General features: G+C 42.1%; 1 protein-coding gene across 4 annotated transcripts in view; it reads right to left on the bottom strand.

The window, feature by feature from the left end:
• The window catches only part of IGSF3 (immunoglobulin superfamily member 3), a 138,423-nt gene that overhangs the window by 55,753 nt on the left and 68,010 nt on the right, over positions 1–14,660 (bottom strand). For all 4 annotated transcript variants that reach the window (XM_069090254.1, XM_069090251.1, XM_069090250.1 and 1 more), the window contains one exon: positions 3,068–3,445. In XM_069090254.1, the coding sequence (XP_068946355.1) occupies positions 3,068–3,266 (199 nt within the window). In that variant the 5' untranslated portion in view covers positions 3,267–3,445. The remainder of the gene's footprint in view (positions 1–3,067; positions 3,446–14,660) is intronic.

Here is a 14,660-nt window from a genome sequence, read left to right as displayed (position 1 = left end):
GGCATCCTCCCCCACAAGGCTCTCTTTTCTCTATTCCAACCTCACTCACAGATACTAAAATGATGAAGCAGTTTGGATCCTGTCACTCCCCTTTTCAATAAACTCCAATGGCTCCCTATTACTTTGAGTATCAAGTATAAGCTCTTCTCTTTAGATTTTAAGCCCTTCCAAAGTACCTTTACAACTTACTATGCATTGTTCTCTTCTTACCCCATGGTCCAATCAGACTGGTCTTCTAGCTATTCCTCACAGATGACAATCTCTAATCTCCAAGCTGTGCCCCATGCTTGGAATGCACTCACTTCTCACCTCCAACTCTTCTCACTCCTTATTTTCTTCAAAACTCAACGTGAGCAACACTTACACGAAGCCTTTCCTGACCCAGAAAATGTACCTTTTATGTATTTTGGCCATATTTATATACATCTTGAGGGCAAAGCACTGGACTTGGAACCAGGAAGACTCAACTTCATGAGTTCAAATCTGACCTCACTTACTAGCTGTGTGACCCTGGGCAAGTCACTTCATCCTGTTTGCCTCAGTTTCCTCATCTGTAAAATTAACTGGAGAAGGAAAGGGCAAACCACCCTACTATCTCTGCCAAGAAAACCCCAAATTGGGTCATGAAGAGTTGGACATGACTGAAACCACTTGACAAGAACATATATATATACATATTGTCTTGCTCTGATAAAATGTAAACTCCTTTCAGATACAGACTGTTTCATTTTTGCTTCTATATGTCTAATTCCTGGCACAGCACCTGGCACATAGTAGGCACTTTAATACTCATTGATTAGCAGATCCCTTCCCCAAAGCACATTCAACCCTACATTTCCTGCTAAATGGTTAATGATCTTAGATAAATACTTAAAATATGTTAAGGGAGTCACTTAAAGACTTTTTTTTAAGCAAAGGGAAGTATCCTATTGTAATATGAATAATCATTTTCTAATTTAATTTAGCTATTGTGTAAGTGTGAATTTTCATATACCAGGCTGGTAAATCATACATGTTGGTAGGCAACTGCATTGTAAGAACAACACGGCTCATGAGTGGTGATAACTCTATCCAAGGTCCCCAGAATTCCTCCCTCTCCAGCCCCAGATCTTCAGACCGTCTTGATGTATTTGTAGCACAGTCTTTGGAGGGTGGGGAGGGGGAGGGAATAATTACTATTTTGGTTGAAAAGGCCACCTGCTGGGGTACGGGGACTCTAGAGGAATAAAAGTAAACAAAAGATAGTGAGTTGTGTCAACTAAGAGCTGTGAACAATTCTGCCTAATTAAATTAATAAGAATTTGAAAGGAAGATTTGCACATTATTGGCTCAATGACAGAAGAACACTCAACAACCTAGTTATTTTTAATCCATTTGCATTGGCAGCACACAAGCACTGTGACCAATGCCATCCATTGAATTTCCAGATTTCCACCCCCTTCTTCCTCCCACTCCTACCATCCTTTATCAAGCATCTCCGCCAAGAAAGCAGCTGGTTCGCCATTTCTTATGCTACAAGACTTGGGAAAGGCTCTCTGTATTTAAATAAAGAGCTGCAACCACATGGACTTCGTCCTTTCTCCACTCTAACAGCTTCCCATTCATTTCTAAATCCTATCTGAAGCTGTATGGTTGCTGAAAGCCTTCGCACCCTTCCCCAGGGAAGTTTATAAACTTCATCTTACCAGGCTCCTTCCCTCCACTCTAGGGGCGAAGAAGGCCACATGCAGCCCTCCAAGTCCTCAAGTGCACCCTTTAACTGGATCCAAACAAATCCAAAGAAATTTGTTCTGTGACGTTTGGATTTGGACAAATTTCTTTGGATTTGTTTAGATTGCTCAAAGGGCTGTAGTTGAGGACCTAGAAGGCCACACGTAGCCTTGAGGCTGCAGGTTCCCTACCCCTGCTCTCCTCTCCTAGTTGCCCCAATGTTAATTCTCTATGTCTACTTCTCATAATTTCTTTTCACTGAGTTAGAACAAAATCCTGCTCTACTCTGCTCAGGCAGATCCTTAAACCTGGATTTCCTCCCTTCCTTCTTCACTTTTGAAATTCCTACTCATTGTTTAGAGCCCATACCTCCTCCTCCAGGCCTCCCGGATTCCCCAGGTCTTTCTCTTTTGTATTTCATGGAGCACCCTGCAGTCTGAAGAATGCATTGGCTGTGTACTGCAGTTAGCTGTGTGGCAATCTGTCCTCCTACCAGCCTGCAATCTCCTTGAGGTCAGGATGGCTTTTTCTTATCTAATCCTTGTATTCTTCTCCCCATCCCAACACTCTCCACATGATAGCCACAGGGCTCCATCAGACTTAATTTTACTGTCCTCCAAAGCATTTGACACCTGGAAGGGGGCTACTTCTAAATTTCAACTCCAAGTTTCCTTTGTTGTTGTTCACTTGTTTCTGACTCTTTGTGACCCCCTTTGGGGTTTTCTTGGCAAAGATATTGGAGTGGTTTGCCTTTCCTTCTCCAGCTCACTTGACAGATGAGGAAACTGAGGCAAACAGGGTTAAGTGACTTGCCCAGGGTCACACAACTAATGTCTGAGGCCCAATGTTCCACTATACCGTATAAATCAAAATCAAATATTTTCTTTAGAGGAGTTTGGTCCAAGGCCACCTTTGAATTCAGGTCTTCCTGACTCCAGGTCCAAGACTCTACCCACCGTGCCACCTACCATATGTAAGTCAAACTCAAATATTTTCTTTAGAGGAGTTTGGCCTAGCGGAAAGAGCACTCAATTGGGAGCCAATGAAGCCAGTTCAAACCCTAGCTCTGTTGCTCCTGTGTGAACTCAAGCCAGTCACCACGCCCTGTCCGGGGATCAGACAGGGTGGTCTGCCGCGCTCCTCCTCACTCCAAGTCTCACGTCCGTATCTGTGCAGCGTAGTTTTTTATACAGACAAAGAGTAAGGAAAGCAAGACTGGGGAATAATGGAGGGACTGGGGTTTCTGGTAATGGTGATTTTTAATAAAAGGAATACACAATACACAATAAAGTTCTATTATATAGAGGGCAAGAGCACCGGGTGGCAAAAACACCCAATTCCTGGCATCCTCCCTTACCCATTAGGTTCATTTTGGCACTGTAGCTTCCAAAGTACTCCTTGTCTGTGCTGGGGGTGTGGCACTCATACTCCCCAGCATCCCGGGCCTGTAACTCCGTAATATGCAGCAAGGCTGAATTGCCTTGGATTCTTTCCACGTAGATCTTCCCACTCCGTACTCTCTGGGTATAGATAGCGTAAGGGAAGGAAGAGTCCATGGTGCTGACAATCTGCACCTCCCGTTCGGGTGCAGATGGCAGGTAAATGGACCACTGGAAATCCTGCTCCGAGGGTCCCTGAAAGCCACTGACATTACACCAAATGGTGATGTGAGAGCCCTCCGTGCGATAAAGTGGTCCCTCTTGGACGGTGACTTGTCTCTGTGCTGATACCACACCTAGACACAGAGAAAAAGAAAGAGAAAGAAATCAGACCAAAATGCAAAATGGGCCACATTGTTCAAAGAGTTTATTGCTCATCTGACAGTGGCAATAACTGCAGTATAAATGTCTTACCAGCTCCTGTGATTTATAAATATTAATTAAAACTCACTCTGGTAAGGTAGCATCCCTATTTTACATATACAGTAATTTCACATTACAAGACCATGTCTTTGTCGCCTTTAACTGTCTAACCCTTAGGAATAATTACTTTAATTGTTTGTAAGCAGGAGTAACATAGGTGTGGAAAAGTGTCGGTAAGTACCAAAGTACAATAATACCCCACAAATGAGAAGAAATTAAATTGATTACATGAATCCATATGAAAAGAAGAAAATATTTATCGGATTCCCTATTTTAAAGTGAAGGCTACAATATAATGAATAAAAATGGGGCAGCTAGGTGGCACAGTGAATAGAGTACTAGCCCTGGAGTCAGGAGGACCTGAGTTCAAATCCAGCCTCAGACACTTAACACTTACTAGCCATGTGACCTTGGGCATGTTACTTAACCCCAATTGCCCTGCCCTCTCCCCTCCAAAAAAGCAAAAAAATAATAATAATAATGAATAAAAATAGGGTTATTGCTTTTTTTTTTAAGTCAAGCCAGTTAACAAGCATTTATTAAGTGTATATTAAGTGCCAGGCATTGTGGGAAGTGCTGTGTATACACAGAGGGGCAAAAACATAGTCCCTGCCCCCAAGGAGCTCACATTCCAGTGGGAAAGACAACACGCAAATAATTATATACATACAAGATATATACAGTACAGTGTAAGGGGGGGAGGTAGTCTCAGAGGGAAATCTCACCAGGGAGAGTCTGCAAAAGGCTTCTGGAAGAAGGTGGTATTTGAGCTGAGCCTTAAAGCAGGCCAGGGAAACTAGATGACAGAAGTAAGGAGGGAGAGGGCATCCCAGGCAAGGAGGACAAGAGAGGTGATGATCTGAACACAAAGAATTACAACATCCGCTAAAATGCTTGAACATATAACAAAAAAGTGGAACTAGGTAATTGGAGAAGGCAAACCACTCCAATATCTTGCCAAGAAAACTCCAAAAAGGGTCACAAAGAGTTAGGCATGACTGAAAAATGACTGAACAAACCAGGTAATGGGAAGATCCAATCTAGTTAGGGTGGGCAACTGTCAGGAGGAAAATCAGGGAAGAATTTATGATGGAAATAGCATTTAAAAAGATCCAAGGAAAGGCAGGATTTGAATACTTAGAAAAGTGGTAGAGAAAAGGGTGTGGCACTCTAGGCATTAGAAACAGGATAAGAAAAGACAAACAAGCTAGAAAACATGGGATGGGGCGGCTAGGTGGCAGTGAATAGAGCACCGGCCCTGGAGTCAGGAGAACCTGAGCTCAAATCTGGCCTCAGACACTTAACACTTACTAGCTGTGTGACCTTGGGCAAGTCATTTAACCCCAAGTGCCCTGCCTTCCCCCCTCCAAAAAGCAAAAAACAAACAAAAAAAAACATGGGATATATATTGAAGGAAAAGTAAATTATCTCATTTAAAGTACTAGGTACTTTAAAAGGGGAGCATTGTTGTTGGGTGATCTTCAGTCGTGCCCAACTCTTTGTGACCCCATTTGAGGGTTTTCTTGGCAAAGATACTGGAGTGGTTTGCCATTTCCTTCTTCAGCTCATTTTACAGATGAGGAAACTGAAGCAAACAGGGTTAAATGACTTGCCCAGGGTCACACAGCTAGGAAGTGTCTGAGACCAGAATGGAACTCATGAAGTTGAATCTTCCTGGTTCCAAAGCCCAGCACTCCATCCACTGCAACATCTATCTGCCCTTTTAAAAAGAGGATATTGTATTAGATGAGGCTCTAAAGGTAGTTTAATATCAGATTGTAGAAAGCTTTGAATGTCAGGCTAAAGGATCTGGACGTTATTTTGAAGGTAAAAGGAGGTCAATGATTGAGTTTGGAGGAGGGTGATATGTGGCGTGACCAGTGATGAGAAAGATTCACATGGAAACAATATGAAGAATGGAAAAGGCATCATACTAATGAGAGGCTGCCTCAGAAGACTTTGTTAGCATCCTACCTCTAACCCACAGTCTATATTCATTCTAGGCTAGCCATTCCATCTCACAATGCCTTGGCAGCTCTCTAGGACTCAACTGCAGAGTAGCTATTGACAGGAGCTGGTGGAAAGTTTCCTCTTCCAAGAGTTCTTTCTTCATACCAATGAAATCACATCACCAACCAGTCCCTTTCTCTAAGGATAGATAACCACAGTACGTGTCGTATAGTGGAAAGGGCCCAGGTTCCAGGAGCCTGCCTCTGATGCTTTAGCTAGCTCTTTGGCCTTGGCCAAGTCCAGTAACACCTGTGGGCCTCCATTTCCTCATGTGTAAAATGAGGAGGTTGGATGAGATGACTTCTAGGATGCCTTCTAGCCTAACCTGACAAGCCTGTGAGCTCTCTCCTTTTTATTACCATTTGTTCCCTTCAAGGTTTAATTCAAGTGCTCACCTTCTCCAAGAGAACTTTCCTGTTTTCCCCAGTTCAATCAATCAATAAGCATTTATCATTTACTCCATGTCAAATACTATGCTAGGTGCTGGAGACAGGAGAAAGACAAAAAAAAAAAAATCAAACTTTCCGTCCTCAAGGCATTTATGTTCTAATGGAGGAAACAACATGCAAATGAACGTGTACACATACAAGATATGTGGTATGAATGGGAGGTAGGCAATCTCATGGTGAACCACTAGTAGTGGGGAAAGGGGGAAGGGGGATGATACACCCAGAAAGGTTTCTTGCCGAATGTGACATTTCAGTAAGTCTGGAAGGAAACCAGGCAAGACAGGCTGTGGAGGTGAGGAGGGAGAGAACATTCCAGGAAACTACCAACCTCTGGTGAAATGGATCCATTTGTTTGCCTCCTTCCCTCCCCCATCCCATAATTCTGTATTTATTTGTACATCTCCCATCTTTCCTAATCAGCAACCATGGTGAATCTCTTCTCCCACAGTATTTAATAAACAAGGGGGAAGGGAACGTTTAATTTTTGGAATGTGTAGCCCCAGGGCCCTGTACTGTACCAGTCACATAAGGTAAATGCTTGGAGATGAACAGCCATCCTAGGTAGATTAATAGAAAAAGCAGATCACTAAAAGACAAGGATGTAAGCCTATGGTGAGCAGGGGAATGGGGTAGGGTTGGGAGGAATGCTAACACGTTCAGGGGGATACTGTTAAAATGGATTGACCAATGCTAGACAGGGAATCAAGTAAAATCAGAAGGGACTGATGAATTGAAGCATGAGCAAGGGGTTAAGGGTCCAGAAGTCAAGAGCTGAACAATATGCTTCTTAGAAATGTCTCAAAGAGTCTAAACATTAACTGGACCCTCCCACGATCAGCAAAGAAGATCTTAATGGGGCTTCTCTTTGTGTTCTCAGATCTATCCTTCCCTCCCTTTTCCAATGCCACCCAGGGAGGCATTGTTTATTTCTCCTCCTTCTGCTGGCCCGCAAAGGGCACTGGGCCAGAGTTCTTGTGAATGGCTGCCCACCATAAGCCACTGCATTCAAAAGTAAATCTTGAGGGCTGGAATACAGCCACCCGCCACAAACTCCAATGAACTGACAAACAGGGAAAAATTGATACACCCAACTGAACAAACCCTTAACAGCTACTGTCAGGCTGCCATCTAAATCACAACATTTAAACCAGTATCCACGAGGCAAACCCTCCCCTAGACTGGTCCAATCATCCCCCCTCCTTCCATACTCCATCCCTTCTAGGATTTGGGTCTCAAAGGAAAACATGGGTTCACTGATTTAGGGCTGGAAGGGGCCTAAGGGGTCATATAGGTAGTGGTGGCAGAATCACTCAATGGGAATGCAGGGCTCTTTCCACACTGCCTTCCCTGTGACTATCAGCAGCTTCCCTTAAAAGTATCCGTGTTCCAATTTTTCACATTTCTCCTGCCATCGGATGATTTTCCTACCTACCTTTTTGGTTCCTTGTGTTACAAAAGCAGCACATTCAATATGGCCTTGGAACTCGGTATAAGCATTGTCTTATATCCCAGCTAGACCCATAATCCCATGAGTTAAGCAGTTCAAGGATTATGTATACATTCTGCAGATGAGCTAAGGGAGCCCCAAACAGCCTAAATGTAGGCATTTCAAAATGGATATTCCCTGAGACATCTCAAACTCTCCAGTCCAAAATAGAACTCCTTATCTTTGCCCCTAGCCCGCCCCTCGAACAAACTTCCTTATTTACGGCCAAAGCAAAAGCCATTCTTCCCGTTTCCTAACCTCACTATTATTATCCTCTCTCCCTCACCCATCACATCCAATCAATCACCAAATCTTGCTCTTTCTCTCTTCATTATATCTCAGACATCTGGCCCTTTTTTTCTTTACTGACACAGCTCCCTCTTGAGTTCAGGTCCTCATAACCATTCACCTAAACTATTGCAATAACTTCCTAATTGGTCTCTAGGACTCAGGCCTCTCTCCTCTCTAATCCATCATCCACGCAAAGTGATTTTCTTTTTCTTTAAGTCGGAATGGAGTACATCATTCCCCTGCTCAATAAGCTTCAATATCTCCCTATTACTTCTAGGAAAAACGTAAACCTCCCTGCTGGGCTTGTAAGCCCTTCATTTGGCCCCAACCTAGAGTTCTATACATACATTACTTCCCTTTCCATTCTCTACAGAGTTCAGCCAAACTGCTCACAGAACTGTCCATCTCCTTTCTCTGCATCTTCATACTTGCTCTGCCCCATGGTTGGAATGTACTTCCCCTTTACCTCTGCCTTAAATAACCTTCCACTGCCTTTAAGACAACCTACATGAAGCCTGTCTTGACCTGCTAAATGGCTAGCACCAGCCCTAAAGGCACATGGCATATACAGCTCTGGACCTAGATAGAGTCAGGAAGGACTTGAGTACAAATCCACTCAGACAATTGCTAGCTGTGTGATCCTGGGCAAGTCACCTAACCTGTCTGCCTCAGTTTCCCCATTTATAAAATGGGTCTAATAACAGCACCTACCTCCCAGGGAGGATTTAATTTAATCACATAATAATTTTAATGTCCTGAGCACAGTGCCTGGAACATAGTAGGTACTTGTTCATTTCCTCGCCTCCTCCTTCCTTCACTTATATGGCATTCCCAATGGAATATAAGCTGCTTGAAAATAAAAATCATTCCATCTTTTTGTATTTTTATCCCCAGTACCTGGAACATAGTTATAACTTAAAAACTACTTGCTTGATTGAATATGGCTAACAGAATTGATTCTAGTCTAGTAAACAGGCAAGTCCTCCCAAATATAACCTCTATATATTTTACTTTCTTTTCTTTTTAAAAATCATATCTTCTGTTTTTACATTGCCTCGTTCTCTCCTTGCAGCCCTAATGCCTCTAAGAGAGCCATACCACATAACAAAGAGTATTTTTTAAAAGAAAAGAAGAAACAATCAATAAAAACTGATCAGTACATGGAAAAAAGTCTGAAAATAAATACAGGAATGGGAAACTTGCGGCCTCAAGGCCGCACCTGGCCCTCTCTGCACTTGAGGACCTAGAGGGTCACATGTAGCCTCAAGGCTACCCTGGAATAGAGGGAGGAGCATTCCTACATCTCTTCTTTGGACTTTTCTTGCTACTCTTGTTCTTTATAATTTTGTCATATTCACTTTCAATTGTTTTGCAGTTTGTTATTTCCATTTTCATTATATCTATTTATTTTCTTGGCTCTGCTTACTTCATGTATCAGTTCAAATCTTCCCGTGCTTTCCATATGAAAATCTTCCATTATATTCATGTACCACAAGGTGTTTAGTCATTCACTACCAACCAACATCTACTTTATTTCTTGTTTTCACAAAAGGTGCTTCTATAAATATGTTGGTGTACATGGAGATTTTCTTTTATTAATAACCTCCTGAGGTATACGCCTAATAGTGTAATCTCTGGGTCAAAAGGTATGGACATTTTAGTTGCTTTATTCGCATAATTCCAAATTTTTTCCAAAATGGTTGTACTAATTCATAGCTCCACCAACAATGCACTAGTATGCCTATCTTCCCACAAGCTCAATAAAGGTTATTTTCACTATGAGAGTCAAACAGGACAGATTGGGCAAAGTGAGTAACTCATGAGGGCACAAAAAACTGCAAAGGGTTGGGGGCAGGAGGCAAGGTGTGTGTTAAGAAGGTGAGTTTTAGGGGTGGCCAGGTGGGACAGTGAGTAAGAGCACCAGCCCCAGTGTCGGGATGACCTGGGGATCAAATCTGGGCTCAGATACTTAGCACCACACCCAGAAATAACTGGCCGTGTAACCTTGAGCAAGTTACTTAACCCCGATTGCTTAAAAAAAAAAAAGGTGAGTTTTGCCCTGTGAAACTCTGGACCCTCCCAATCCACAAATCTGTCAGGGCTGACCCAAGGAACACATTTTTCCTAGGTCACAACCTCACCTTGCTACTAAATAAACTCCAGTGGTTCCCTATTAGTTCCACAATAAAATATAAAATCCTCAATCTATCTTTAAGCCCTTCACAGCTTAGCCCCTTCATAGCTTTCTAGTCTGAGGCTGGCCCTCCCTCCCTTAAATCCAATTCACTTGCCCATCATGGCATCACGTCCCTAATGTCATGGTCTTTTTCAAGAACAAAGGACAAACAATAGTAACCTCTGTCTCCTTACAAGTAACTCTCCTTCACATACTCTACCATCAGTGACCTGAGATTTCTTGCTGTTCCCTGACCATGACACTCCCCCTCCTCATCTTCATGCCTTTCTACTGTCTGCCCCCATGACTGGAAGGCACTCTCTTCTCCTTATCACCACCTCTTGGTTTCTCTGGCATCCTTCAAGACTCACCTCAAATCTCACCTTCTCCCAAAGGTCTTTTCTGGTCCTCCCCACCTTCTGAAATATATACCCTGTCTAGTTCTTGAAAGTACACAGTTGTTTACATGTTATCTCCCTCATTATAATATTATATCCTTGAGGATGCAGGTCATTTTTGTTTGGGGTTGGGGATTTTTTGCCCTTTTGAGGGGTATTCCCAATACCTGGTACACTGTAAGCAATTAAATGCTTTTTGATGATGATGAACCTCCCCCCCTTCCCTCCACTCCTAGGAGTACGCAAGGTGTTTAGAGTCAAAGAGCATTTCTGGCTATAAGCCTGAGAATGTTCTACTTCAGCTGCTCCAGATTTAGGATCAGCAGGGGACAAGCTTCCCAATCCCATCCGATCCCAAACATGCAGCACCTGACGAAGTAATGAGCTTAAGCATACCAGCTACTATTTATACACGCTATAGATTACCTCCCCGAGATACTGCCCCTAGAGTCCACAGGGCATCTTTGAAACATTACACATGACAAGAACACCTGATAATTGGTGGACGACACAGGCTCCATCTCTGGAAGGCAAATAGCGATAAACAGACTGATTAGGAAGCTGGAGCAGGCAGGTCAAATAATCTGCCCATGCCCCAAGGCAAGTTCTGCAGAGTACTGGCACAGCCAAATAATGTACAGTAGCTTAAATCTCAAATGCCAAATCCTAATTATTGGTAACCTTCCTTATTGTTATTTAGGAGGGGGAAAAGAAAACCCAGTGAGCTTAAATATAATAAAACTTTATGCTTTATAGTAATCATTTAAATCACCCTTCTCCACCTCACTTAGTACTTCTGAGGCTGTTGAAAAGCATAAGGTCCCCGTTTTAAAGCTTCTGGCTTTTATACATCAGATCTCCCCAATTCTGACAAAGCTGACCTATGACCTCGTTGTTCCCTCCAGCTAACCTGCAACCCGGGATTGCTTTCTCCCATTCACGAATCAAGTCCTTGAACATTCTTTCTCTACTTACTACACCTTTATTCCCTCTTCACATTTCCTCTTTGATCCCTTGCAATCTGGTGTCTGCCTGCACCATTCCATTGTAACTCAGCTTCCCCTCAGGTCCCCATGGGTCTCTTCCTAGCTAGCTTCAATGCTCTCACTCTCTCCCCTCAGTTCTCACACCCCACTGGATTCTTCTGATGTTTCTGCCAATGCTTACTGCCTTGCCTTCTCCCTTTTGGCATTCTCACTAGCCTCCGCTTCTGGGACATACACCAATCTTGGTTTTTCATCTCACTTTCTGAGAGTGGTACTTAAAAGAGCATTGGATTTGGAGTTAAGAGGCCATGGGTTCAAACCTCAGCTTTATCGCGTACTGCCCACCAGCTAGGTGATGCTGGGGGCAAGGCACTTTGCTTCTCAAGTCTCAGTTTCCTCATCTGTAAAATAAAGGGGTTGGACTAAAGGATCTCTAAAGTCCCTTCCAAATCTAGAAACCTCTCTTTCCCCCTACTAGATAATTCTAATTACTTCTCACTATCCACTCAAATTCCAAGCAAGAGAGCCCTGAGTTAAGGATTAAAGGCTGGCTGTGGAACATCCACTGAGGCAGAGTGTGCGGGTCCCAAACCCTGAGCTTTTTTTTTTTTTAAGTACACTAGCTGATTATTAAAAGCAGCTTTGGCTTCATTCTTAACCTGCCCTGTCCCTCAAAGCCGCTGTCCCCTCATTTCATCTTCTTAAATCCCCATCTTAGACTGCAGCTTTCATCTCCTTTCTCCTTCCTTATGAGGGGAGGTAGCATAGTAAATGGGAGAGAATACTAACTAAACTTAGGGTTAGGGAGACCTAGGTTCAAATCTGAATCCTGACACTTAATAGCTGTGTTGCTATGGGAAAGTAATCTATTTAAGCCTCAGTTTCCACATCTCTAGAAGGGGGATAATAACAAATAAGGTACACAATGAATTTACAAACTGTAGTACATGAATGTAATGGAATATAACTGAACTATAAGATGATGCTCATGGAGAGTTAGTTCAGAGAAGTACAAGAAGATGTGTATGAACTGATGCATCCTGGAGTAAGAAGAACCAGGAAAACAATTTATACAATGACCATGATGATGTCAATGGAGACAACAACAACAAAAATCCTAAAAGTGATGCTATATAATTATAAAGACCAACTCTGTCCTCAAAGAGGTCAGAAAATGTACTTTCCTCTCTATGGACAGAAAAGAGTATGCACATGCACACACAAAGACACACACATTCTCTCTCTCTCTCTCTCTCTCTCTCTCTCTCTCTCTCTCTCTCTCTCCCTCTCTCAGCTGGGGTTTCATTTAACTTGGCTGAACTGTTCCTCCTCCCCTTCTCTTCTTTGTTATAAAGGATGGCTCATTGGTAGAAAAGAGAAAAGGGATATTGAAAGTGAGATATAAACAAAATATATTAAATAAATACATAAATAATTTATAAAAATATAATAAATATATAATAATAAATATAAAATAAATGAATACATTAAAATAGTCTACCTATACATGTAAAACTTCTCTCACAAGGATGCTGTGAGGCTCAAAGAATTTTCCAAAAGCAGGCATGTCTTAGTTATTATTGTTAATGCAATATCACTATTAATTACTTTATTAATTAACATTGGTTCAAAATCTCTTCCCCTTCAGTCATGAATTAGGAAATATACTTTATTAAAACTGTTTATTGTTTATATATAGGAATAGAAATGTATATGTGAATATGTGTAAGTGTGTGTGTATGTATACATATATATGAATGAATTCAAATCTTGCCTATGACAATTATTAGCTAAATGATCCTAGGTAAATCACTTAACCAATGTTTGCCTCAGTTTCCTCAACTGTAAAATAGGGATAATAACAGTACCTACATTGTAGGGTAGCACCCAGTCTGACACACAATAGATGCTATATAAGTGTTAGCTATTATTATCATTATTATGATGTCACTTTAACTTCTCTTCAACCTGTTTGCCTCAGTTTCCTAATCTGTAAAATGGGGAAAATAATAGCACCTTCTCATAAGATTGTGGTGATGACCAAGTAAATTGACAAACAAAAAGTACACTGTAAACCTTAAAATGCTATGTATGATAAATAATCACACATCACTTTAAAGTTTGCAAAGCAGCTTTGAGCCTGGTTGCTAGAAACTGTCACTTTCGATTTCAGTCTGTGCAGTTTCCAGCAATGTTGCATATACCCCAGTGATGGATACACAGACGGCATCTTACAGCAGCACTACCTAGTTCTGAGGATATTGGCACTGCTTGCTCTCTGTTCAAGGGTGGCTATAAAGATATCACTGAGATCGGCTAAAAACAATGAGATACCTACGGGGCAGCTAGGTGGCACAGTGAATAGAATGCTGGCCCTGGAGTCAGGAAGACCTGAGTTCAGATATGAACACTTAACATAAAAACTAGCTGTGTGACCTTGGCCAAGTCACTTAACCCCAATTGCCATACCTTTCCCCCTCCAAAAAGCAAAAAAAAAAGAAAGAAAAAAAAAGAATGAGACAGCTATATAGAAGGATTGCTATTTGTTGTTGAGTCATTTTTCAGTCTTATTTGACTCTTCATGATGCCATTTGGGGTTTCTTGGCATAGATACTGGAATAGTTTGCCATTTCCTTCTTCGGTTCATTTTACAGATGAGGAAACTGAGGCAAACAGGGTGAAGTGATTTGCTCAGGGTCACACAGCTAATAAGTGTCTGAGGCCAGATTTGAACTCAGGAAGATGAGTCTTCCTGACTCTAGGCCCAGCACTCTATCCACTGCACCACCTAGCAGCTCGGGGTCACTATTTCCATTAAACCAAAAAGCTTTCTTGAAAAATTTCCAGGATGCAGCTGGACGTGAGAGACATTATCATCACATTCTCACACTCAGGGCTTAACAACATGGTAACAGAGTGACCAAAGGGGTGACCTGCTCTGTCACCACACCCTCCTAACCTACCTCAGTTCAGAGCAAAGAGTATGGGACAAGGAGACGTGGAACTACTTACCTTTAAATACAGGGATCCTGTTGCCTACCCTATTTAATCACCTTCCAGGGTTGTTGTGAAGATCAAATGTGGATGGATAATAAGCAAACTTTTATCATTCTAAAAGCATATGCAAATTATAAGCGAATGTATAAACAATATTAATTCTTCCCAACAAAAAGCTGATTGTAACTTAGGCAGCATTGGAAGAAGTGTAGCATCTATGACAACAATAACAACAGCTGCAGCTGCTGCTGCTGCTGATATTTCTGCTGTTATTACTGTTGCTGCTGCTGTTACT

The sequence above is a fragment of the Petaurus breviceps genome, unplaced genomic scaffold, assembly GCF_028583685.1.
Source record: "Petaurus breviceps papuanus isolate PSGF00001 unplaced genomic scaffold, PetGlider_PUasm1.0 186, whole genome shotgun sequence".
Classification (NCBI taxonomy): Eukaryota; Metazoa; Chordata; class Mammalia; order Diprotodontia; family Petauridae; genus Petaurus; species Petaurus breviceps.
The sequence above is the reverse complement of the archived record's forward strand: the minus strand, read 5'-3'. Positions and strand labels throughout refer to the sequence as shown.